The following is a 27,081-nucleotide window of genomic DNA, read 5'->3' as shown; positions in this document are numbered from 1 at the left end:
ATGTGAGTCCCAGGGACTAGACTGAGGTCATCCGGCTCAGTAGCAAGTACCCTTACTTAACGAATCCCCTCACTGTCCCTCTTTCTTGGAAATCTTTTTTCCTTTCCTTAAATTCTTATTCAATTATACCCCGTTTTTTTTTAAATCTCACTTTAAAAAGTCCTCCACTTTATTTAAGAAAAAAGAGAAAAGAAAAGCCTCTCCCTGGATCTGGAGCCCAGCCATTCAGACAGACGCCCTTGCCAGAAAGGCCTGGCGCTCCTCCCACCTCTGTTTCCCAGGACCAGGAGAGCAGGGGCTAGCCATGGCATCCAGCTTTTCAGATGAAGAAAAGAAAAGAAGAAAAGAAGAAAAAAAAAGCATAAAGAAGGGCTGGAGAGACAGCTCAGCAGTTAAGAGCACTGACTTCCAGGTCCTGAGTTCAATTCTCAGCAACTACATGGTAGCTCACAACCATCTGTAATGGGATCCCATACCCTCTTCTGGTGTGTCTGAAATAGATACAGTGTATTCATATAAATTAAATAAATTTTTAAAAAAAGAAAGAAAGAAAAAGAAAAAGGAAGATTATTGGGTCCCGGGTGACAGCCCAGTGGTTAAGAGTACTTGCTGTTTTCTTTTTTTTTTTTTTTTTTTTTTTTTTTTTGGTTTTTCGAGACAGGGTTTCTCTTTATAGCTCTGGCTGTCCTGGAGCTCACCTTGTAGACCAGGCTGGACTCGAACTCAGAAATCCGCCTGCCTCTGCCTCCCGAGTGCTGGGATTAAAGGCGTGCGCCACCACGCCCGGCTTTTTTTTTTTTTTTTTTTTTTTTTTTTTTTTTTACTTGCTGTTTTCTACAGACCTGAGATTCATCCCTAGTACCAACACTGAGCAGCTTACAACCACCTGTAACTGTAGCTCCAGGGGATCTGCACACCTTCTTCTGACCTCCTCAGCACCTATCCACACCCTGCTACCTGCCTATTCCAAATAAATAAAAGCTAAACAAATAAATGATTTAAAGGAACACTGTTGCTGGACATGGTGGCGCACGCCTTTTAATCCCAGCACTCCGGAGGCAGAGGCAGGTGGATTTCTGAGTTCGAGGCCAGCCTGGTCTACTGAGTTCCAGGACAGCCAGGGCTATACAGAGAAACCCTGTCTCGAAAAACTACCAAAAAAACCAACCAAACAACAACAACAAAAAAACACTGTTAAGCTGGGTGGTGGGTGGTGGACAGCATCCTTCATCTTAGTACTTGGGAGTCCGAGGCAGGTAGAGCTTTGTGTTCCAGGACAGCCAGGGCTAAGAGAACATCATTAAAGTTATCCTTAGCTTCCCTATATGTAAGTGTGATTTGTCTGTATATTTTTACAGGATGACTAATACTTCATATAATCTATACTCAGCTAATATAGGACAATAAAGATGTTATCAGCAATCCATGAAACAGGAACATGGCTCAGAGGTAGAACACCTGCCTTGGAACAAAGTTAAGTTTAATATTCAGTGCTATAAAACATTTTTTTAATTTTTATTTTGAAACAGGTAGTGTACATCTGGCTGGCCTAGAACTCAATATATTGATCAGGCTTTTCTCAAATTCACAGAAATTCCTGCCTGCCCCTGCCTCCAAAAGAGCCCTGTGCCCCGCTACCAAAACAAAAAAAGTTTTAAAAAGCAACAAAAATGTAATAAAGTTAGGAAACGTTAATGCTTTAATACATGACTTTTGCAAGAACTCTAATGAATATATAACTTTAGGAAATGTATCATTAGTTGTTTTGTGGTCCTGGGGAAGCTGACACCAGGCCTTGCACATGCTGACCAAGCACTCTAAGACTGAGCGACATTCCAAACCTGGAGTTTTTTGAGACTTGGGTCACTATGTAGTCCAGGCTGACCTGAAACTTGAGATCCTCTTGTACCTTCCAAATACTGGAATTAAAGGTGTACTATGCTTACTAATTTAATAAATCCCTAAAGGCAGTTTATAAGAAACTGAGAATTGGTAAGCAAAATTCCAACAGTATCAGCCATCTGCCCTGCCAATGCCACAGTGAGGTCACTACAGAAAATACACTCAGCCAAAAAGTGGTATGCTAGATCCTTGCAATTTATTTTTCTTACATGGTTTCCTCCAATTTAAATCACTAAGTAAAGGCACTTGCTGAAAGATTTACAACCTTTGTCCCTAAGGACCTGAGTTTGGTTCCTGAGTTCAATCCCCGAGCCCCACTGGTGGGAGGAAAGGACTACTGTAGGTTGTCATTTGATCTCCAGACACACAGTCAACACATGAATAAACAATATCCTTTAAAAATAAGTAATTTCAAATAAGTCGATATTATAACATGGTGAGAGCGAGAGTTTATACACTTATCTCAACTGAACAACAGCTGTCACCATTCTGGACCGTTTCATAATTCATCTCAAATGTAACACTATATATCCACAGTCTTTCCACCTGGGTATGGTGGCGTGCACCTGCAGTCCTAGCACTTAGAGAGGGAGGCAGTGGATCACTTGGGTCTACCATTTCTAGTCCAGCCTGGACAACATAGCAAGAGCCCATCTCAAAAAGGCTGCAAACAACAACAAGCTTTTCAAGATAGCAGGGGTCTTTAACATGACTCGAGGGCTCCTCAAGCTGATCACAGACATGTTTGTTTTCTTCCATCCAGCACATCCTCACGCCAACCTCAGTTTCTGGAACACAGCCTACCCAGCCTACTCGCTACCTTTAGTGACTCTTGCTGTGATTTTGTTTTGCCTTTTGAGAGAGGATCTCCTGTAGCATAGCCTGACCTTAAAAAATGACCAAGGGTGACTTTGAACTCCTAATCCTCCACTGTCACCTGAGACTTAGGCATGTACCAGTCCCCAGTTCCTCCCCTTATTAGTCTCCCTTACCCACTTCCCACAAATCCCCTTCCTCTTCCTAATTAGCCCTTCTTCCCTTTTCATGTCAGGGAAGGGCAGGACCCAGGAACTCCCTTCTCCACGACAGAGTACTGATTAGACCAATCTTGACTAGATCTTGTAATTCAAGTAATCAGGGCTAGCATGAGCTAGGAACACAGCAGCTGTGTCTGGATCCTCATGTCTCTACCACGTTGATGTTCACATTTTCTATATTCCTGACTTTTCTCATCACAGTGCCAGAACACCTGACAAAAACAACTAAAGGGAAGGATTCATTCTGGCTCACTGTTCATCTATTCCTCCGTGGTGGGAATGGCAGTTGGTCACATCCCACCAATCCCACCAGCAGTTAGACAGCAAAGGGCTAAAGCCTGAGCCAGGTGTAATTCAAAAAGCCTGCCCCGAGGCAATGCATTTCCTCAGGTCAGTTAGCTTCAAACACAAGAGCATGTGAAAGACACTTCATATTCAAGCTATTATATTATTATTGTTTCTGACATATTTTGAATTATGTGTGTCCATCTGTGAATATGTGGATGTGAGTGCAGGTGCCTAGAGCAGCCAGAAGAGGGCATCACATCCACTGTGAGCCAGAAGATGTGGATCCTGAGGACCAAACCCAAGTCCTCTGGAGCAGCACTCTGAACCGTAAGTGATTTCTCCCAGTATCCTTTAAGGAACTATTATACTTTTAGTTTTGCTTGGCCCTCCCTCTACTCCCTCTATCTCCCTGTCCCTATCTCTCCTCCTTCTCCCAATATCCCCTCTTCTCTCTTTTTTTTTTTTGATTTATTTTTATTTCTAATTATGAATGTGTGAGTATGTGCATGTAAATGTTGGTGTCTGTGAGACCAGAGGTAGTCCCTGGAGCTGCGGTTACAGAAGCTGTGAGCCACCCGATATGGGTGCTTGGGTCCCTTGGAAGGACATCAACTGCTCTTAAGCACTCTATTCCCTCGAGTGGTTTTTGTTTTTGAGACAGGGTCTTCCTATGTAGTTCTGACTGACCTGGCACTTGATACATAGTCCAGGCTGGCCTTAAACTCCCAGAGATCCTCCTGCCTCTGCCTCTGTCTCCTGAATTCTGGAGTGCTGGGATTAAAGGGTGCTCCATTGTGCCCATTTTTTGTTGTTGTTTTGTTTTGTTTTGTGGGAGAGGCTTTTTGGTTTTTTTTGTTTTTGTTTTTTGTTTTTTTGTTTTTATTTTTTGAGATACAGTATCACTGTGTAGTCCTGGCTGTCCTGGAATTCATTCTGTAGTATAGGCTGGCCTTGAACTCAGAGATCCGCCTGCCTCTGCCTCCTGAATGCTGGAATTAACTGTAACCAAAGTGCTTACACAATAATGTCTAGTTCTTAGCAGCTGGTAAAAACCAACCTCTGCATCAATGTTGTATACTCTGAAGATGAGACAGACTCTAACCAATAATAACAGCTAGAAATAAAAAACATGGCTCCTGAGATAGATAGATAGATAAATAGATAGATAGATAGATTGATTGATTGATTGATTGATTGATTGATTCTATGAGCTGCTAAGAGAGATGGGTATGACCCAGGAGTTTTTGTTATTTTGTTTTTCATCTTTTGAGAAGTAGACAAGACCATCAGGCTTTCCCTGAATTTCTTGGAAGGAAGGTCAAGTGCACATGTGGTCCCTCCTAACTACACTGGTCTCTTCACGACACAACTCTTATAACTTAATCCCTCAATTCTCTACTTGAAACAAGGATCTTCTCCAAAGCCGCTAATGACTGTCACATTCCATGACTCTACCATGTCTGTGGCACATTTTTAAGTATGCTAAAACCATTCACATTTAAAACTGCTCTACATACATAAAGATATGAGAAGGCAGGGACCACACCTGTTTTGCAGTCTACCACATTCCCCATGCAAACACAGTCAGATGGCACTCCAGAAGCACATGGATGAGTGAAAGGTCAGGGCTGCATCTCAAATCTGAAGCATCAGCATTACAAGAGTTCTTGAGAGAAACACAGGTTCAACCCCAGACTTCATAAATCAAACCCTAGAGGAGAGGTAGCCAGCCCAGCACACCCTCCCTGATTCACAGTCAACTCTGCCTTAAATATATCAAGTATTCAAAATGCACCATAACACTTGAAAAATATATATGAAGCTTTGTAACAATTATCTAACTATTTACTAAATATATTAAACTACTATGCAAGAAAAACATAAAAGTAATCTCCAGCTCACAATGGGCCAGGATTCTCCCTCTTCACCGTTCCCACATACTTACTGGTATACATATTTAACAAGCAAGAACAACTCTAGTTAGTCGAATATGAAGCTTAAAACACAATAATGCCCAATTATCTGCTGTGGTCTGAATGTGTTTCTTCCACATTCATATGCTGAATACCTACTCTAGCCTGTAAGATGATGTATAAGGAGGAGGGGCTTCAGAAACGTGGTCAGATCAACTAGACAGACTGTCTGAATGAGACTAGTGCTTTCATATAGAAGAAAGCCCAGGGAACAGCCTTGCTCCTCCATCACAGAAGAATCAGGGGAATCATGTCGTCTATGAACCAGGGCAAAAATTCCCTCAAGACACCGGGCATGGAGATGCATGCATGCCAGCACTCAGGAGGCTTGTGGCAGTAAGACACCCTTCCGTTTGAGACCAGCCAGTATTACACGACAAGCTAGAGCTATGTAACAAGACTACCTTCAACAAAAAAGGGGGACTCAGGATGTCTCTGCTGACAGAGTCCTTGCCTAATATGAACAAGGGTTTGGGTTCAGTATGCAGCTCTACATAAACCAGGTATTGTGGCATGTACCCAAAATCTCAGCCCTAGAGAAGCTGAGGCAGATGGATTGGAGTTCACGACCGTCCTCCACTACATAGTGAGGTTTAAAAAAGAAGGGGTTGGGGAAATGATAGTACAAATGCTGTATGGCAATGTGTCACATGGCAATGTGTGCCTGTGACCCTGCTGCTGGGAGGCAGGAACAGGCAGAGTCCTGGAGCGCACTGACCAGGCCAGTCTAGTCAAATGGACAAGCTTTAGACTCAGGAAAGGATCCTGTCTCAGAAAATTACATAAATAAGGAGAGCTGGAGAGCCGGCTCATCAGTTCAGCACACTTGCTGCTCTTTCAAAGAACTAAGGCTCAATACCCAATACCCAAATGATGGCTTACAACCATGCATGTAACTCCAGTTCCAAGGGACCTGACACCCTCTTCTGACCTCCGCAGGCACCAGGCACACATGTAGCACACATCATATACACAGGCAATACATAGGCAAATTACTCATATTTTTTTAAAAATCCAAAAAGCTAAAAAAAAAAAAAACAACAACTCTGGCCTCCACACACATACACATGCATGCATGCATACGTATGTGCATGAGTGTGCTAGAGCACACAGACACACAGACACACAGACACACACAGAAGAAGAAGAAAAAAGAAAGAAAGGAAGGAAGGCAGCCAGCCTCTTTCAAACAATGAATGTGCTGGTCCCTATCCCTGGATTTTCTATGCTCCAAAGTTCATAAAAATTTCTGTTTATTAGCTAGTCAGCTGATGGTATTTTGTTATAGCAACCTAAATGGACTAAGACAATATCTTTCTCACCACACAAGCTATTACACCTCCTATTTCTTCCATCCTTCCAGGTAGTAAACATGTAATCCTTCACTACAAATCTTTTTTCCCCCAGAGAACAGTTTCTCTGTGCAGCCCTGGCTCTTCTGGAACTCTATAGACCAGGCTGATCCCAGGGATCCATCTGTCTCTGCCTCCCCAGTGCTGGGCCTAAAGGAGCACCCGACTTTCACAGCCTAGCTTAAATCTCTTCCCAGTCACACTTAAAGTGAAGTTTTCCTCTTCTTTCCCAAATGAGCCACATAAATTTTATTCACCTTTTAGGCCCAGCTCAAATCACTCCTTTGACTCCCCATCCTTTGTATACTCATTCAGTCTCCGTGGAAAGGCCTGCATTTCCAAAAGTCTAACAGCCTAGTATCTTCTCCAGCAGGATGGCTCTCTAGTCTGAAAAGAATCATCACTACATCTTTTTCTACTCCTTTTTGCACCAAAAGATGCTTCAACTCACCCTGAGTAGTCTGCAAGGTGCCTCAAATTTCAGTGGAAGACTGCACTTGACAGGTGGGGAAATGAGATCATAAATCAAACCATTCAAAAGTCTACCTGACCTGGGTACTGGGAACTCAGGGAATTAAGTAAGGCCCAGTTGTTTCCAGACTCTGACGCTCCTTGGGAAGGAATAGAACAGCACACAGTGACAGTGGACAAGTGAGAGGCAGTCACTGGGAAAAGACAATGGAGAATCGGCAGAGTCAGGGAGCGAGGGAGTGTTTCCCGGTTAAACACCAGACAGTAGGTTACCTTCCTAAAAGTCAGATGGAGGGAAATACAAGCTAGGAACTTATGATTATCAACAAGACTTTTTGACTAGAACGTATTATTCCTCCCAGAGATCAAAATTTATTTTGTATAGGATAGAACAATGCTTTCAATATATACACAGCAAAACGCGGGTAACACTTAAAAATGGGACTGTAGTCACAGCCATTTTGAAGCAGAGGAAAATGTGCAAAGAAAGGGTTTCTCCAAGAAAGGACAGGTCAAATGCAACCTTTCGGAGGAAGGTATTCGAAAGACTGTCACAATCTGACTGCCAGGCTGATATTCAGACCTCAAATGCCCTTGGTCTCTGCCTCCTAACAAAAACAAATCATGTGCTCTGAGCAACAACTGTCAAGCCTGCAAATTACAAAAGATTTTTAATTTCCCTAACGGTAACTCCACATGAAAACACATTCAAAATAAAAATCTCACAACCCTTTTTGGCTATTTCTGTCAAAAGGCCTGATAATCACATAAGGCTACAAGATGTACTCTGTAACACACCCCACTCAGGTTTTTGCACTGACACTAAGAAGTAAAGCTTCCAGACTATTCTTCCATACCGCCAATCTCCCCTCACTTCCCCACTCCAAAACAGAACGGAGAAAGAAAGGTTACAAATCTGTATGTACCCGCCCAGCAGCTCCCGGGTAGCAATTGCCTTCCAATTGCTCCTGTTTAGCCCCCTGAAACCTGCAGAAGGAAATGGGGACAGATGTGTGAGCCGGCGACGGAGGACATCCGACAAGGGGCAGAGGAAATGCGGATGGTCGAGGACCAAGGGGAAGAGGGGGCGCCGGAGATAAAATGGTGAAGAGGGTCGAGGAGGGAAAGGAAGCAAAGTGCGGGAAGGAAAAGTGGGGGGTGGGGGTGACTAACGACCATAGAGGAGAAAGGTTAAAATGGTTGAGGAGAAAGGGGAGGGTTAAAGACAGGGAACGGGGGACGAGGAGAATGCGAAGGAGGCTGTCACCGGGGGACAAAAGGGTGTCACCGGAAAGAAGGGGGATTAAGGGATGTCTCCCAAAGGGGTTTGCTCCTACTGGTGGATGGGGAACGCGAGCCGGAGGAGACAGAGGGAGGGTGCAGGAAGAAGGGTGAGACGGCTGCCCGGCGTCCTCGGGCCACCCTGCGGGGGGTGGGGGGCAGGCCGCGCTAGCTCACCATGGCTGCGTGGGCCTGGTCCTCCGGCATGCAGCCTCGGTCCTGCGTGCGGTGGCAGGCGGAGCCCGAGCCCGCCGCTATGATCAGCCGGCGCGGGGGCTCCAGGAGGCTCGGGTCAGGCAGCGGCTCCGGGCTGGGCCCAGGCCTCGGCCTCGCTCTTCTGAACTACAGCAGCCGCTGCCGCAACCTGACCGAAACACAGACTCCGCCTCGCTCGCCGCGCCTGCTGCGCCCCGCCCCCTCCCGCCCCCCCGCACGAGGTCCCGCCCCTCTCCCCGAGCCTACCGCGCCCTGCCCCTTAAAAGTCCCGCCCCTCTCTCCCTTGCATGTCTCGCCCCGCCCCAAAGTGGTCCCGCCCCCTGCAGACTCCGCCCCGTCCCAGCGTAGACTCCCTTCTCCAAACGCCAGCCCTTAAAGGGGCCAACGCCCTCTGACGAGGCTATAGTCTTTCCGCTTGTAAGAGCTTTAAATCTTACCTCCAGGAGACTGCAGTGCTTACCCTCATTCTTCAAAACTTAACTTCTGATTCATAATCATTAATTTTTGTTGTCAACGTTCTTAGTGATTTTAGCATTCTGTTACATGATGTTGTTTTGCAGTTGTTTTCGTTTTGTTTTGTTGAGAAAGAGTCCCTCCACATAGCATATGTTAGGCAAGTATTTCTGCCTGCCACTGAGTCACATCCTCGGGGTCCCACAATCTCAATTTTGACTTTGGAGCTTCCCCTCTTTAACCTGCTTTTCTTTTTTCTTTTTTAAGATTTATGTATTATTATATCTAAGTACACTGTAGCTGTCTTCAGACACACCAGAAGAGGGCGTCAGATCTCATTATAGATGGTTGTGAGCCATCATGTGGTTGCTGGGATTTGAACTCAGGAAGAGGGATCAGTGCTCTTAACCGCTGAGCCATCTCTTGGCTGCCTTCTTTTGATCTTATGTAAATGGTGTTTAGCTATGCTATATTTTTCCACCCTCTAGGTAGCTACTTCAAGTCCCTCTTCTCAGGCCTCCCATATTTCCTTCCTCATGCTCATTTAACTAATCATTTTTGCCTTCAAATCACTGACAAATTAAATGGACAAAACAGAACATCTATATAAGTTTCCATCACAACAGTGACTTCCAGACTACCTGACTCCACTTGTATACTTTTTCCTTTCTGTAGCCCAGGCTAGCCTTCACTATGTAGTCCAGGTATGCTTCAACTCTCCATTTCTTTGCTGCTTGAACAGGTATGGCCCCCATAGACTCCCGTGTTTGAATGCCTGGCCCGTGGTGGTTGGTGATTTTAGGAAGAGTGGCCTTGTTAGAGGAAGTGTGCCACTGTTTCTCCAGAGTGCACACTTCTGGAGAGCTAACCCCCCAGCCTCTTGCCAGTGGACCATCTTCCACTTTAATCACAGGTCAGGCAGGATTAAGTACTGGTGAAGCCATCGCCAAACAGGCACTCCAAAAGGCTGCCACTTGATTGTTTCCACCATGCTTGTGGTAGTGGGAATTAACTACAAGGCTTTGCTCATGCTGTGCAAGTGTTCTCCTCTTGGGCAACATCCTCAGTTGTTCAGCCTCTGCCGCTCTTGCAAAACTGAATGTCTATGCCCATATTCTTTCTCACTGTCCCTTGGCAAGCACTATGCTACCTTTTGTTGGAGGTTGCAGCAGTGCTGGGTATTAAGTTGATGACCGCACACATGCTATGCAAGCTCTCTACTAATAAGACACACCCAAAGCTAGCATAGTCCTAATTTTTAATCTCTGTGGATTTGATTACTCTAGTGATGGAGGTTTGGTCAGAGGCTGTGTATTGTGATGCTAAATTCTGTACTAATTCTCTCATTTACCAGCTTTTGTTGTGCAAACCTTGTTCCTTAACTTAAAGCTATTGGTTAAGTAAAAATGGTACAACCAATTACTGGAGGGATTAGAGGTAGGCGGGTTCTGAGTTACCTGGCTGATGGTTGCAGAGAGAGAGAGAGAGAGAGAGAGAGAGAGAGAGAGAGAGAGAGAGAAGAGGAGAGGAGAATGAGGGGAGGAAGAGAGAGACAGACAGAGAGAGAGAGAGAGAGAGAAAGACAGAGAGAGAAGAAGAAGGAGGAGGAGGAGAAGGAAGAGGAGAAGGAAGAAGGGGGGTTGCTGGAGAGATGGCTCGGCGGTTAGGAACACTGACTGTTCTTCCAGAGGTCCTGAGTTCAATTCCCAGCAACCACATGGTGGCTTACACCATCTTGTAAACTGATCAGGTGCCCTCTTCTGGTGTGTCTGAAGACAACTACAATGTACTTATATGCATAAAATAAATATTTCTTTTATAAAAGGAGGAGGAAGAGGAAGAAGCTGCCATGAAAAGAGTTGGCTCATGAGCTCATGGCCAAGAGAAAACAGCAAGTATTTGGGGTACACTGCTGGGGAAGCAGCCAGGCCAGCAGTTAGAAAAGTAGATTGGAGGCATTCATTAGCAAGCTAGACAGGAATAAATTTAAATTAGTTGAACTACACTGTAGATCAGGGGGGGTGTGTTTGTGTGTGTGAGTGTGTGAGTGTGTGTGTGTGTGTGTGTGAGTGTCGGGACTGAGTCCCAGACAGGTCAGACAGACATGCTAGGCAAGTGTTCCACCACTGAGCATGTCCAGCCCATAGGATGGTGTTTTGTTTTGTTGGGTCTTACTAGCTCTGGCTGGCCTGAAGCTCACTATAAAGACAAAGCAAGCCTCCAACTCACAGAGATCCATCTACTTCTGCATCCAAAGTGAAATTAAAATTGTATATCACTACACTGTTTTTTCTTTATATATATGGTGTGTGCAGGTTCATATGCACATATGGAAGCCTGAGATTAATATAAGGTGTCTTCCTTTATCGTGTTCCACTGTGTGTGTGTGTGTGTGTGTGTGACATGGAGAATGGAAGTCAGAGAATATCCTTTGACAGCTGACTTCCTTCATCATGTGGAACACAGGGATCAAACTCAGGTCAGCAGGCTGAGAAGCGCGGCAAGCACCCACCACTGAACTCACCAGCCCTGTCCCTCCCCTCTCAGCTTGGTCAGGGGGTCTTGAGAAAGGGGTGTTTGGGAGCAGCAAAAGACTGACTAGAAGTGAAATCTTTGGTGCAAGCCTTGTAGTCTGCTCCAGACAGCTCCCTTCAGCAGCCCTCTGTAGATCACTCCTCTGTAGTCTGCTTGAGAGCGCTCTTTCCTGAAACACCTCTCTCTTGCTAGAAAAAATTCTAAAAGCTCTCTGGGTAGCTCATGGGTTTTCTGACATCAGAAAAGCTACTCTGAAAAAAAAAAGTTCTTGGGTTTTCTAGAAAAGATTCTAAAAGAACTGTGTTAGCTCTCTAAGTAATTCTTGGGATTTCCAACCAGGGTCAGAAATCCAGTTATAAAAAAATTCCATGAAAAATTCTAAAAGAGTTGTGTTTGCTCTTCATGGATTTTCTGACCAAAATCAGAAATCCTGTTTGGTTTTTTTTTAATTCTTAAAGAGAAATATGTTCATTCTCCAGAGATTTCAAAACAGCTCAGCTCTTGATAGAAAACATTCTGAAAAAAGAACTGCTATCAATCTCTGCTACCTCCCATCATGCAGACCAAAAGTCCAGTCTTTTATTTGCATATCAATTCAGTCATTTACTCCAGGTTCCCTCTAGATAATCCCAACAGGACCTTAGCCCCTTGACTCTTTTTTTTTTTGGGGGGGGGGGTTGTTTTTTTTTTTTTTTGGTTTTTCGAGACAGGGTTTCTCTGTGTAGCCCTGGCTGTCCTGGCACTCACTTTGTAGACCAAATCCGCCTGCCTCTGCCTCGCGTGAGCCACCACGCCCGGCTGCCCCTTGACTCTTAACAATACAAATGAGGAGGCTGGAGAGATGGCTCAGCGGTTAAGATCACTGACTGCTCTTCTGAAGGTCCTGAGTTCAAATCCCAGCAACCACATGGTGGCTCACAACCATCCATAATGAGATCTAACTCCCTCTTCTGGTGTGTCTGAAGACAGCTACAGTGTACTTACATATAATAAATAAATCTTAAAAAAAAAAAAAAGACAAATGAATTCAGAGAACTGTCTTTGTAAGCACAGACTATAACCTACCTGGGTGGGATCCCATCCTGAGATTACCATTCCAACCATGCCTGAACCTAAATTTAATCTGTCACAGGCTGACCTTGAACTCAGGAATCTGCCTTTGTATCTTTCAGACAAAATGTCTCATAGTATAGCTGCCTCTCTTTAGATCTGTGAAGCTCCTTATACAATTTATATTGCAGCCTTCTCTCCCAGTCTCTGATTAGTTAAGTTTGGCTGGCAGAGAGTACACTTCCCAATAACCTTGACAGGGAGAATATTTCCCAAAGGAGAAACATGAAGTAAAACATATATTTTTTAATACAAACAAGCCTCATGTTTGGCAACTGTCAACACTTGTGAAGGCCCATGCCCTGCTGGCTCTGTTCCAGAGGCAGGAAACCATGTCACACCATCCCTTCCACATGGCCAAGCAGGACTCGGTAGGCTACTTAACAAGTTCTAGGCCAGCCTAGGCTATAAAAAGCCAAGACCTTGTCTCTAAATAAATAAATAAAAATAAGGCCAAATATGATGGCAAGCTCCTTTAGTTCCAACATTCAGAAGGCAGACAGTGGGATCCTTGTGAATTCCAGGACAGCCTCATCTATACTATGAGTTCTAGACCGGCTGGGGCTACACAGTAAGATCTTGTCTGAAAGGCTGGACAGTGGTGGCACAGGTCTTTAAAGACAGAAGGAGGCAGATCTCTGAGTTCAAGGCTAGAGACTACAGAGCAAACAAACAAACATTAAACAACAATAATCTTGTCTGAAAACAACAACAAAATTTGGAGCATGAAGCTAAAGTTGATATGTAGTCAGTGAAACAAATTAGGAAGTCCAAAAATATAACCAATATACACGGAAATAACATGATCAAGATAGAATATCAACCAGGCATAGTAATCTCAGCACTCAGGATGCGGAGGCAGGCCGATCTCTTGAGTTTGAGGGCGACCTAGTCTACAAGGCCAGTCCAAGACAGCTGGGGATGTTACCCAGAGAAACCTTGTCTTGAAAACAAAAAACGAAATAAAACAAATAAAAAGATAGAATATCGGATCAATAAAGAAAAGGAAAGGGTGAGATTGTATTTGGTGTCCCAGTAAGAAGTTAACTACCTAGAAATTTTTGATACGAATCTATACAACATACTATTCAGCAAGATAGACTAAAATGTAAAGAAAAAAATGAAATAAAATATTGGGAGAAATGTTTCATCATTTCAACATGAAGAAAGTACTTTTAAATACAAAATAAAACCTAATGCTATTCAAAGGGGGATGGAGAGACAGTTCCTGCGTTAAGAGGTCATACTGCTACTGTGGAAGACTTAGTTCTCAGCACTCCTGTGAGGCAGCTCACAATGGAAGACCTAGTTCTCAGCACTCCTGTGAGGCAGCTCACAATGGAAGACCTAGTTCTCAGCACTCCTATGAGGCAGCTCACAAATGCCTGTATCACCTGCTCCAGGGATCTGCCTCCTCAGGGGTCCAAGGGAACCCACATGCACTTGTGCATGTCTACACACATATACAGAGCTAAAAATAAAATAAATCTTTAAAAAAAATGCCATAGAAGAAAAAATTGATACATTTAGAGAGGTTTTAGGGTATCCACTAGAGAAGACTGCTTGGTCATGGGTTTAAGCCAATAGGAAGTCTATATTATCGGGCTGGCATTATATTATAATGGGTATTTGGGATCCCAGTGTAGCCTCAGCTCTTCTCAGGGTGAACTTTTATTTCTTCCCCTTCCTTTTCCCCTATTGCTCTGGCCCCGCTCATTCCTGCCCATAGGTTTTTAATCTGTTTCTCATTATAGATGGTTGTGAGCCACAGTGTGGTTGCTGGGATTTGAACAGTCAGTGCTCTTAACTGCTGAGCCATCTCACCAGGCCCCTCAGGGTGAATTTTTTTGAGACAGGGTTTCTCGGTATAGCCCTGGCTGTCCTGGAACTCACTCTGTAGACCTGGCTGGCCTCGAACTCAGAAATCTGCCTGCCTCTGCCTCCCGAATGCTGGGATTAAAGGCATGCACCACCACTGCCCTGCCAGTGTGAACTTTTAACCACAAAATCCATGTTCTGGGTTGACATATTTCAGTTAACAAGAACAATTAGCCAGAAGCAGAACTACAGAAGCTAAAAAGCAAGGTTAGTCCATTTAACTTTGGACTTTAATGGATTTGATGGGTTCAGTCTATTTTGGGGTTGGGGTGACGAAGGTGGCGCTGTCTACATGGTGAGTTTTATCACCTGACTTTTATGGTACTTCCATCATGGAGTCAGTTGGACTAAGGTCCGGGGTCCTGCTACAGTGTATAGAAATAAAAGTCTATTGGACAAAGAGTAACATACAGGGAGGCAAAGAACAAATGACTACATGCATACTTGCACTTTATATCCTAGAAAGATGGGGACTTTTCACATTTATATACAGAACTTAATTCAATAAAAACAAAACCCAACAGGTATAATGTGCAGAAAATATGAATTGATAGAAACAGAAATAGAAGGGCTGGTGAGATGGTTCAGTAGGTGAAGGCCACACTGTACCAGACAACCTCAGTTCCAACCACTAGGACCTTCATGGTGGAAGAAGAGAACTGACTCCCACAAGCTGTCCTCTGACCCTCATATGTGTGTCATGGCATTAGAACTAGACAAGTGGCTACTCGTCACAAGAGTGATGACCACAGCAGCTGATGTGACTCTGGTCTCCTGTGGCTCTCCTTTTGGCCTCTGGAAACAGGATCTCTGATTTGGCTGTCTCTGACAGTGTCATTGATGTGTTCAGTGACATGAACGTGTACAAGTTGTCAGAGGAAGTAGAGAAGCAGAAGAAGGTAGTGTTCTTCTGCCTGAGTGAGGCCAAAAACGTCATCCAGGAAGAGGCAGGGACACACACATGTACATACAATACAAAAAAAATAATAGAAGGTAAATATGGTAGCACATGCTTATAGTCCTAACATTCAAGAGGCAAAGGCAGGAAGGTCATAAGTTCAAGGCCAACCTAGGATACAGATCGAGGTGTGTCTCAATAAACCAAAATTAAACACCAAGCATATTGTTACACAACTTTGACCCCAGCACTCAGGAGACAGGAGGAGACAGAGGCAGGTGATCTCTTATTTCAAAGCCAGTCTGGTGTACAGAGAAAGTTCCAAGACACCCAGGACTACACAGAGAAACTTTCTCAGAAAATAAAAAGTGAGGATGGGAGCTCAGGCCTGAAACCCCAACATATGGAAGGTTACAGCAGGAAGATCAGGAGCTCCAGGCCACCCTTAACTACAAGCCAAGTTCAAGGATGCTACGTGAGACCATCGCAAACAAGAAATAAGAGAAAAAGAAAGTTAGTGTAGTCTGCCCTAACCCCCAGGAAAACCAGAAGAACAAAAGTGGTTTGTGGGAGGCCAGTACTGTCAAGGACAGATAGAGGAGCTTGGTCCATGTGTGAAAGAAAACTTTTTTTTTTTTCTATTAAGGTAGCTCGTTCTACAAGAGTCAGTACCCTTGAACCTCCTCTTTCCCTTATACCTATTAGCCAATCTCCTTTGAGCACAAAGTCTAACTCACCCTAATGGGATGAGATACCACTTAAGTTAGGGATAAAGACAGATGCCTGCTTTGGGGTCTAGCCACATCCTTTTTTACAAGAAGAAATCTTGTAACAGGGCCCCAGACCTTAGCACAATTCCATGATGGAAGCACCATGCAGGCTGTAAAACTCAGCACAGAGAGCACCACCTGCCCAAACTAAAACAGAGTTCTAAGCCGGGCGTGGTGGCGCACGCCTTTAATCCCAGCACTCGGGAGGTAGAGGCAGGCAGATTTCTGAGTTCGAGGCCAGCCTGGTCTACAAAGTAAGTTCAGGACAGCCAGAGCTATACAGAGAAACCCTGTCTCGAAAAACCAAAAACAAAAAAACAAAAAAAACAAAAAAAACCAGTTCTAATCCATCAAAGCCCACAGCTCTGGAAAAAGTCTCTAAATGTACTCACCTTGCTTTTAGCTTCTGTAGTTCCACATCTGGCTAACTGTTCTTGTTTACTAAAGTATGTCAACCCAGGTCATGGGTTTTGTGCTTAAAAGCTCAAAGATGTGTAGGTGATGCCCATGGTTGGCCCACATCACCTGCCAGGGTCTCCCTGCCTCTTTCTGGATGACGTTTTTGGCCTCACTCAGGCAGAAGAACACTACCTTCTTCTGCTTCTCTACTTCCTCTGACAACTTGTACACGTTCATGTCACTGAACACATCAATGACACTGTCAGAGACAGCCAAATCAGAGATCCTGTTTCCAGAGGCCAAAAGGAGAGCCACAGGAGACCAGAGCCACATCAGCTGCTGTGGTTATCACTCTTGTGACGAGTAGCCACTTGTCTAGTTCTAATTTAACCCAGTAAGAATACACAGATGGGCTGGAGAGGTAGCTCAGCTGTTAAGAGCACTGACTAATCTTCTGAAGGTCATGAGTTCAAATCCCAGCAACCATATGGTGCCTCACAACCATCCGTAATAAGATCTGACGCCCTCTTCTGGTGTGTCTGAAGACAGCTACAGTGTACTTACATATAATAATAAATAAATCTTAAAAAAAAGAAAAATAGAGCTTGGTGTGGTGGCGCACGCCTTTAATCCCAGCACTCGGGAGGCAGAGGCAGGCGGATTTCTGAGTTCGAGGCCAGCCTGGTCTACAGAGTGAGTTCCAGGACAACTAGGGCTGCCCAGAGAAACCCATGTCTTGAAAAACCAAAAAAAAAAAAAAAAAAAAAAAAAAAAATACACAGGAGGTTCACATCTATAGTCTCAGCACTTTCCAGTCTGACACAAGAGATTGCTGTGAGTTCCAGACCAGTCTGGGTTACATAGCACCAGGCCAGCCAAGACTAAATAACAAGACCAGGTGTAGTGCCGCACACCTTTAATTCCAGCACTAGGGAGGCTGTCTTACAGTTTCAGTCCATTATCATCATAAAGCACAGCAGCATAAAGACAGACATGGTGCTGGAGGAGCTGAGAGTTCTTCATCTTGATTCAAAGGCAACCAGGAGAGACTGGCTTCCAGAGAGCTAGGAAGAGGGTCTCAAAGCCCACCCACACAGTGAAACACTTCCTCCAACAAGGTCACACTTCCTAATAAGTACCACTTCCTGGGTCAAGCACATTCAAATCACCACACCCTGTCTTAAACAAACAAAACAAAACTACAAACAAAATAACAAAATATACTATAACAGAATCTCTTAAAAGTAAGGGCATCAACAAAGGTATTTCTCTTCTCGTTTATAAAAATTAATTTTGCTTATCAAATAAATGGCTTTAAGTTAGTGAGGGTTTTGTTGTGATTGTTTATTTTTGAGGGGGTGTCTCAAGCAGCTTAAACTGGCCTCAGAATCACATGACTTTGCACTAATGTTACTAAAGATCCAGCTGGCTGCTTCCAGATTTTTGACTTGTTATTCAAAGAATTGTAACAAAGGTTCTCATAGACTGCAAAGTACCAAGGTAATTTTATTCAAAACTAAAGCAGCAATAGAAATCCGAAAGAAATATACCATCGAGGTTGGTGTCGAAGACCAACAAGGTTGGTGTTGAAAGCTCGACAGGAAAACATACTTGCCTCCGAGTGTGATGATCTGAATCTGATCCAGTTTGATCCCAGGAACCCACGTGTTGGAAGGAGAAAACTGACGCCCCCCAAGTCACCCTCTGACTTCTGTATATGCACAGTAAATAAATAAGTGTAAATATTTTTAAAAGATTGACAGCGGGAAACATGAATGAGGTAACTCTGGGGACCTGATTACTGTTTGGGGTGTCATTTTATATGGTTCAAAGGAGGAAGCCTTTGGTTGCTGAAGGGAACAGCATAGATAGCTCTCTTTTTAAATGACAAGTTTAGACTATGTAAGTCTTTGCTTACTCTGCATGGCCCTTCCCATAATGCATCTGATTTTAATTATAAGCATAAGACAGCAAAGAGAAGATTTTCCAAGTTTACTCAGGGAACAGTTTGCCTTATTGCACTTGCACCCAAAATTAACGCAGTCTGGCCCATGCCCTCATCCCAGCATGCAGAGGCAGGGGCAAGTAAGTGAATCTCTGTGAGTTCCATGCCAACCTGATCACACAGTCAATTCCAGGCTAGTCAGGGATACATAGTGAGGCTTTGTCTCAAAATATCATCATCGTCGTCATCATCATCACCACCCCCACCCAGGCTGATTGCTCCTCAGTCCCCACATCTACCGTATGATCAAATAGAAAGCGCCTATGTCTGATGGCTGTCAGGAGGGGGGGGGAACCTATCCCACTGTTTAGAGTTTAGTGAACGGGACTTGCTGCAGGTGGGGGTCTTAGGTTGCCTTTGGGTTTGCTAGGTGAATTGCTAGGTGAACAGAAGTGTGTGCATAGCCCACGCCAAGGGGAGTCCTAGGTTGCTAAGCTACTGCTTGGACTTGTCTGCCTCCCTGGGAGAGCGCACCAAAGCACCAGGAGGAATGGGAAGGTTCTGGGGAGCAGACTGCAGTCAAACAAAGAACAACAGTCTAAGACTGAGAACTAGCCCGCGTGGGCAGTTTCCTCAAGCTCCGGGTCACCACAGACACTCAAAAGGGAGCTGACTGAGAGGGGCGATGACGCATGCCAGTGATCACAGCACTCAGGAAGCCGGGGCAGGATGAGTCTGAGGTTTGAGGCTGAGCCTGGTCTGCAGTGTGTTCTGGATAACCTGATCTAAAGCGTAAAAATCTGTGTTAAAAGAAAGAGAGAGAGAGAGAGAGAAGAAAGCTGGGAGGGACTAAGAATATATTGATATTATGATAAATGAGAACTCTGTAGTAATTACACACTCACACACTTAAATAAAATAATGTAAACAAAAGTGGACCTGATGGTTCAGGCTCCTTCTAATTCTGGGATTAAAAGTGTACACCATCACACATGTCTTGCTCTGCTGTTATTTTTTTTTTAAAGATTTATTTATTTATTTATTATATGTAAGTACACTGTAGCTGTCTTCAGACACTCCAGAAGAGGGCATCAGATCTCATTACGGATGGTTGTGAGCCACCATGTGGTTGCTGGGATTTGAACTCCGGACCTTTGGAAGAGCAATCGGGTGCTCTTACCCACTGAGTCATCTCACCAGCCCTCTGCTGTTATTTTTAAGAATCACAGCCCTTTGAGGGCAGAAACTATTCTGAAAGTCTTCTATCTTTGGGGTGGGAGGGTGTCTGAAGATAGCTGCAGTGTACTCACATAAAATAAATAAATCTCTTTTTTTCCTTTTCTTTTTCTTTTTCTCCTTCTCTTTCTTTTCTTTTTTCTTTTTTTTTTCCAAGGCAGGGTTTCTCTGTGTAGTTCTGGCTGTGCTAGAACTCACTCTGTAGACCAGGCTGGCCTCAAACTAAGAAATCCACCTGCCTCTGCCTCCCAAGTACTGGGATTAAGGGTGTGCGCCACCACCGCCCAGCATAAATAAATCTTTAAAAAAATTTTTTTGAAAAAAAAAAATCACTCCCAGTCCATGGGATGATTTGACTGCTAGCTATGTCATTAGTCCTAATTATCTTTCATTTCAGTTTTTGTTTGTCTCTTTGTTTTTGAGACAGAGTCTCTCTACATAGCTCTGACTGTGTGGAACTCACGATATAGTACAGGCTGGCCTCAAACACACAGACATCCACCTAACTCTGCCTCCAGAATGCTAGGATAAAAGGCCGAGCCACCACATCCAGCTCCTTTCAGTTTATTTTAAAGATTTGTTTTTTTGTTTGTTTGTTTGTTTGTTTTGAGACAGGGTTTCTCTGTGTAGCCTTGGCTGTCCTGGAACTCACTTTGTAGACCAGGCTGGCCTCATTGTTTTATTTTCTATTTATCTGTATATGTGTGTGAGTGCACCCCTTGGAGGCCAGAAGAAGGTCAAATCCCCTGGCGCTGCAGTCCTGGCAGTAGTGAGACAACAGACTTGGGCACCAGGAACCCAACTCAAGTGTAGTAAGCTCTCTTAACTGCTCAGCCACTTCCCAGCACCTGTCCCGCTTTTGAAAGCCACTTGATGGGAGCCTTTCCCAGAATTCCTGTTTCCCTGTCTCTGTGTTGATTCCAAGATATTGCTGTGCCAACCTGTCCTCAGGACATGCTGGGATGCTGGCCTGGAAGACCATTCCCCTGCTACCGCATGCTTTCTTTGTTACTTCTGATTCCAGAAAACGAAGGAAAATGGTTTGGATAGAAACCAGAAGGGGAGACAGGCTTGACGATACGCTTGATATCCCAGTCCTCAGAGAGCAGAGGACCACCCGGAAGTGGTCCTGAGCTACACAGTGAAACTGTACTAGAGAAGAAAGTGTGAGGGGAGCCGAGCGGTGGTGGCACATGCCTTTAATCCCAGCACTCGGGAGGCAGGAGGCAGAGGCAGGCGGATTTCTGAGTTCGAGGCCTGGCCTACAAAGTGAGTTCCAGGACAGCCAGGACTACACAGACAAACCCTGTCTCAAAAAAACAAAAAACAAAAACCCAAAAAGTATGGGGTATGGGAGGAGCTTCCATAGCTCTCTAGTAGAAGAGTTTGGTTCCTTCCCTTTTTTTTGGGGGGGTGGGGTGGGAGGACGGGACAGGGGAGCATCATCCACCATCACACCTGTAGTCCCAGCCCCTTGGAGGCTGAGCGTCTTTGTTAGAGTTACAATTGCTATGATGAAACATCATGACTAAAGCAGCCCGGGGAGGAAAGGGTTTATTTAAGCTTCCATATGCATAAAGCCCATCACTGAAGGAAGTCAGGACAGGAACCTGGAGGCAGGAACTGACACCCAGGCCGTGGAAGGGTGCTGCTTACTGGCTTGCTCCCCATGGCTTGCTCAGCCTGCCATGGACCACCCACCCAGGACTGGGCCCTTCCCCATCCATCACTACATCGTTTAAAAAAATGCCCCACAGACTTACTTATAGCCTAATCTATGGAGGCATTTTCTCAATTGAGGTTTCCTCCTTTCAAATGACTTTAGCTTGTGTCAAGTTAACATAAAACTATACAGCACACTGAGGCAGAAGGATCACCAGAAGTCAAGAGACTAAACTGGACAATGTGACAAACCTCTCTCAAAAATAAAATAAAGAGCATAGCTGGGACATGCAACATCTGTCCGCTGAAGAATTAATGATTGTGGCACACAGGGCGCTGGGTTGTATCCTCATGCCAACAAAATAAAAGAAATACACAAAAATCAACCTGGCTGTGGTAGGGAATTCCTTTAATTCCAGTACCCTGGAGGCAGAGGTAGCTGGATCTCTGTGAGTGTAAGGCCACCCTGAAATACGTAGCAAGTTCTAGGCTTTGACAACTACTAGAACTCAGAGGTACCCCGCCCAGATAGGCATTGGGGTAAGAGAAGGCTTCTACAACACCTTTTCAGATGTATGAGCCACCACTGCCTGACTTGTCTTCCCTGGTTCTTGAAAGACAAGGAAGAATTATCTAAATGTCAGGAAGGTGGAAGAAATAGAGGGGCTCACTTATGTGAAGGCACTGGCGCATGAAGCCTGATAATGTGCTTAAGGGGTTGCTATTATCTTATTATATCTATACAAACAGTGTGGCCAGAAGTGAGAGAGAGAGCTGGAAAGGCAGGCTGGGACAGATCCCTCTGAAGATAGCAAGCAAGCATTTCATCTTCGGTGCTGTGTGACACTTGGTTAGAACACCCTACTGGCACAGGTGCCTTTCTGACAGTCAGCACTTGGTAGTGCATATTAACTTATTATTAATTTAATTCCCTCATGCTTGGGTACATGCTTGTATCCATTGCTATGTATTTATTGGTGGGGGACTTCAGGAATAGACGTCTGAAATCCTGGAGGCTCAGCTGTTGCTGGTTTGTATTGATTTTACTTAAGGGTTTATTTTCTTTAGTTTTAATTATGTGCATGTGTGTGTGTGTGTGTGGTGGACTATGTGTAAATGATTACAGATACCCAAAGAGTCTAGAAGAAGGTGTAGGGTCCCATGGAGCTGGTGTTATAGGTAACGAATCCAACAGGGCTGTTGCGGAGCTAATTTAGCCCCCCTGCTCTAACAGTACTGAGGCTTGACCACTGAGCCATCTCTCTAGGGTCTGTGCTTGTTTCTTTATAGAGACAGGCTCTCACCGTGTAGCCCGTGCTGCCCTGCAACTCATAGAAATCCTGCTTCAGCTTCCTGAGTCTTGGAATCTATAAATCGCCATTCCTAGTTTAAAAATGGAGTGGACTTAAGTATTGTCCATGCACAGGGCCCATGATAACATCTGTGTTGTTTCAGTCATAGTGTATGTGCTGTAGCTTTTTTTTTTTAGAAGGCACTACATCTCAGCTGACTTGAGATAATTTACCACAAAACCAGATTCTTTCCTTTTCCTTAGATTTGCAATCAGTTGGGTCCTTTGAACTTCCCCAAGTCCACAGGCTCGCACACTCACCATGAGCATGGCTACAGTCACCAACAGAATCCTTCAGTATGGGCAGTGAACAGTAGCTATTATGCTCAGGCACACAGAGCATCCTGAGGGGGATGAAAAGAACTGAACATCAGGTCCCAACTCTCGGGGATTTCCCATCTAAAAATACAAAGATATGCGTTACACTCAGAAAACATTTAGGATAATCATTGACCACAAGGAATGCATTGAATACCTATCAGGTTCCTACTGACAGGTTGGGACCTAGTGGTCAAATAAATCAGACTGGGTTCCTAACCTTCAGGAGTTCATAGTCTGGTAAAATAGGCACCCAAATGAAAGATGGGAACTAACAGCAGCCATCTAAGAGAAGGAAACCACAGCTGCCTGCCCACAGCCCAAGGCTGACCAGTCCAATCTCAAAAGAAGAACCAGGCTGCGAGTGAGATAAAGGATGTGTGCTGGGACCTGAGCGGAGTCTGGGGATAATAGGAAGAAAGCCTGAGTTCAGGGGAGACTGACTGATCCATGCAGTGAAGCCAGGGAAGTGTCCAGCGGTGTGTCTCTAGGGCTCTAACGGGAGGGCTCCAGATGCTGAACTAAGGATCTGCTGCTCCTTCAGGGGACCACCCTAGTGTAGTTTCCAGCTTCGACATCAGATGCTCATAACCACCTGTAACTCTAGCTTCCTGGGATCTGCTACCTCCCCTCTGCAGTTGCATGTGCACACCCACAGACACACACACACACACACTTACACATAAACACAAACAAAATTCTTAGGAATTTAAGTTAGTATATCTCCTCCTAACCTTGGGGTCCTGTAGAAAGTAAGAGCCTCATTGCATAGCAACATAGACCTATAACCCCAGCATGCAGGAAGCAGGGGCTCTCTGTGAGTTCAAGGACATCCTGGTCAACAGAGCAAGTTCCAGGCCACAGTTACACAGTGAGGTCTTAGCCTGTCTCAAAGAAACAGACAAGCAAACACCACACAACACAAAACCTCAAGAACTGGAATTAGCTGTCTAGTGCTACTTCCTGCATTTCACCATCTCCCCTCCCCCTCTCTCAACAAAACAAGAACAGGATGTAGCATCTGCCTGCCTAGGGTGCACAATCCTCCCCTGTCAACCTCAGGAGGACTGGAGTCGTAGGTGTTTACCACCATGCCTGGATTGTCTCAAATCTCTATAGGTAAGGTGTTCGTTCATTGATTTAACACAGATTTGCCAACATACCAACCACATTCCAGACCTATCACAACAGGAGACGTGTTGAGGAAGTTACCTTTCAACACTGATAAGTGTGAAATATACAAAAGACAGGCAGAAGGCGTATCTGCAGTCCGTGGTTTATGTTTCAGCTTGGGTTTAAAGACAGCATAGTAAAGGCAGAGAAACTTCAATGTTGATCTTTCTCTTTGTTTGTTTGTTTGTTGTTGTTTTGTTTTACAAGACAGGGTTTCTCTGTGTAGCCCTGGCTGTCCAGGAACTTGCCACGTAGATCAGGCTGACCTTGAACTCACCGGGACCCACCTATCTCTTCATCTTAAGTGCTGGGATCAAAGGTGTGGCCACCACTCCCGGTTTAGTTTCTGACTTTTGATGATGCATATTTGCCAAGCCCTACTCTGCCCTAACCCTGCTTTAAGTTCTGATGATGTAGGCATGGGGCTGTTTTCAGGGGCTTGCAGCTTAAATGCAACACAAGCAATGGGTTTCTCTTTCCCTGCAGATGGTGAGTGTGTGATGTGTATCAGAGTAATAGCAAGTCATTTTCTCAAACATTACTAAGACTTACCTACATGGGGGCAGGAACTTTTTTTCTCTCTGTTTACTGACATACCCCTACAACCTGGAAGAGTGCTTGAAAAGTGCATTGAAAGCTTCTTTGTTTGTTTGTTTGTTTGTTTGTTTGTTTGAGACAAGGTCTCACTTCTAATCTCTGGTTGGCCTGGAACTCCCTGTGTAGAGCAGGCTGGTGTTCAAAGGGGTCAGGCAGTTCAAACTCCAGGAGTTCCTCGGTTGTGCCTTTTTCTACCTGAGGAGGACTTAAGCGAACACATCTCCTACCTGATCCTTAGTTTACACATCTGTGTGATCTCCCTAACAAAGTTGTTTACTTATTCTTTAGTTAGGATAGAAAGACAAGGAAAACTGCATATAGCGAGGTGTTTTGTCTGCAAGTTTGTGCACCGTGTGCTTGCAGTGCCCCAAAACTCCAGAAGAGGGCGTCTGAACCCCAGGAACTCGAGTTAAAGAGTGTAGTGAGTGTTGATGTAATAACTCACCCTATGGATGAGCAACAAGTGATCTTAACCCAAGAGCCTTCTCTGCAGCCCATTGCTTTGGTTTTCTGAGGTAGGGTCTGACGAGGCAAGGCTAGTATATGAAGTCAAGAATGCCCTTGATCTGGCTTCTACCTCCTGAGTGCTAGAATTACAGCCCTGAACCACCACACCCGACACAGCAGGAAAAGCATGTCACTCCCACCACTGTGCGGCCCATTTTGGAAGGTTCCCAGATATGCAAAAACTGGGAGCTGGAAAAGTCTTAGGATACAGAAGTGGAGCCCTGCCCAGACTCCATTAGTGCAAAGGATGCTGAGGAAGGTCAGTTAATATACAAACACCAATCCCAAGCCTCAGAGATGATCTCATAGAAAAACATAATTGGTCCTGCATCCCTGCCACTGGCAGGATAAGATCCTGGTCCTGGGCTGAGAGACCTTTCCATGTCTGAATCTCTTTTTAGATGTAGAACTGTTAGACTGGGCGTGGTGGCAATGCCTGTGACTCAGGAGGCGGAGGCAGGAGGACCAGGAGTTCAAGGACCATCTTGCCTCCATACTAATAAATAAGTTCATGCAGGTGTGATGGCAGATTTACTTAGACACAACGGGGCTGGGGAGTGGCAGAGGCAAGAGGATGTCTGTGAGTTTCAGGCTAGCCAACATTATGCAGTGAGACCCTGTCTCAAAACAAACACACAAACAGTCTGAGGCCACCAAGACTATATGCATAAGGCTCTGTCTCAAAAGATGAGAGAGCCGGGGCAAGGTAAGGGGCTGCTAAAGAGATGACTCTTGCTCTGCCTATAACTACGGCTCCAGGAGATCCAACGTCCGTCCAGCCTCTGCAGGCACCAAGCATGCACGTGGTGCAAACACACTTATATAGGCCAAACATTCATATCCATAAAATTAATTAATTTAAATATAAATCAAAACAACAACAACAACAAAACTTCAGCTAATACTAGAGAATCTACCTGAAGTTCTCTAGCCTTGCACACAGGTGCATACACACACACTCACATTCACACTCACACACACTCACACTCACTCATACACACACACAAGCAAATAAATAAATGCAATAAAGAAAAGAGTCAACAACAACAACAAAAAAGCCAGGCATGATGGCGCACGCCTTTAATCCCAGCACTTGGGAGGCAGAGGCAGGCAGATTTCTGAGTTCGAGACCAGCCTAGTCTACAGAGTGAGTTCCAGGACAACCAGGGCTATACAGAAAAATCCTGTCTCAGAAAAAAAAAAAAAAAAAAAGAGTCACTGACTCACCTTCAAGTCCTCAGTTGTCTCCTCCTAGGGTTCTCTCACTTCTCTACACTACCTACCCCTCAACACACGTACAGCTGCCTCCCATTGGCCACCCATGGAAAGGAATCGTAATGAATGTCCACTATCCAGAACCTACATTCTTTGGACCTCTTTGATGATGCAAGGAGGGTGATGCCCTGCTTCCTGCCAGCACTGAGGAGTCTATCCATATATTAACGATCCAACAGAGACCCTTACTACTTTTCAAGGGTCTGCCAATAGTTACCATAAAAAGCAACTACTGAAGCCATTTAGGGATGAATTTGCCTACAGTGGTGCTATAATTGAGCCTCCAGAATATGAAGTAATTCAGCTACAAGATGACCAGAGTAGGAACATACGACAGTTCCTAATAGAGGGTACACAGGCTAAGGATGATCAGCTGGCCTTTCATGAGTTTCCAAATGCTTGTGGCTCTCGAAAGGTTCAGGGAATAGAATATCCCTTCTGTCCCTTGCCATGA

General features: G+C 44.7%; 1 protein-coding gene and 1 pseudogene across 2 annotated transcripts in view; one reads left to right on the top strand and one right to left on the bottom strand.

The window, feature by feature from the left end:
- Nucleotides 1-16,708, bottom strand: part of LOC110292961 (protein zyg-11 homolog B) — a 76,907-nt gene extending 60,199 nt beyond the window's left edge. The window contains exon 1 of one of the 2 annotated variants that reach the window (XM_085839110.1): nt 16,557-16,708. Coding sequence is in view for 1 of the 2 variants with exons in the window: in XM_021160657.3 (XP_021016316.1) it covers nt 8,482-8,511 (30 nt within the window). In the remaining variant the exon portion in view is untranslated. Of the gene's footprint in view, nt 1-8,481; nt 8,709-16,556 lie in introns of those variants that run through there. The other variant, XM_021160657.3, reaches the window with a different exon arrangement.
- Nucleotides 16,709-26,670: 9,962 nt separating this feature from the next.
- LOC110293383 (eukaryotic translation initiation factor 1 pseudogene) lies at nt 26,671-27,081 on the top strand (annotated as a pseudogene).

Source organism: Mus caroli, unplaced genomic scaffold (assembly GCF_978045245.1).
Source record: "Mus caroli unplaced genomic scaffold, Mus_caroli_1 scaffold_6, whole genome shotgun sequence".
Lineage (NCBI taxonomy): Eukaryota > Metazoa > Chordata > Mammalia > Rodentia > Muridae > Mus > Mus caroli.
Note: the sequence above shows the minus strand (reverse complement) of the source record. Positions and strands in the feature narration are given on the sequence as shown.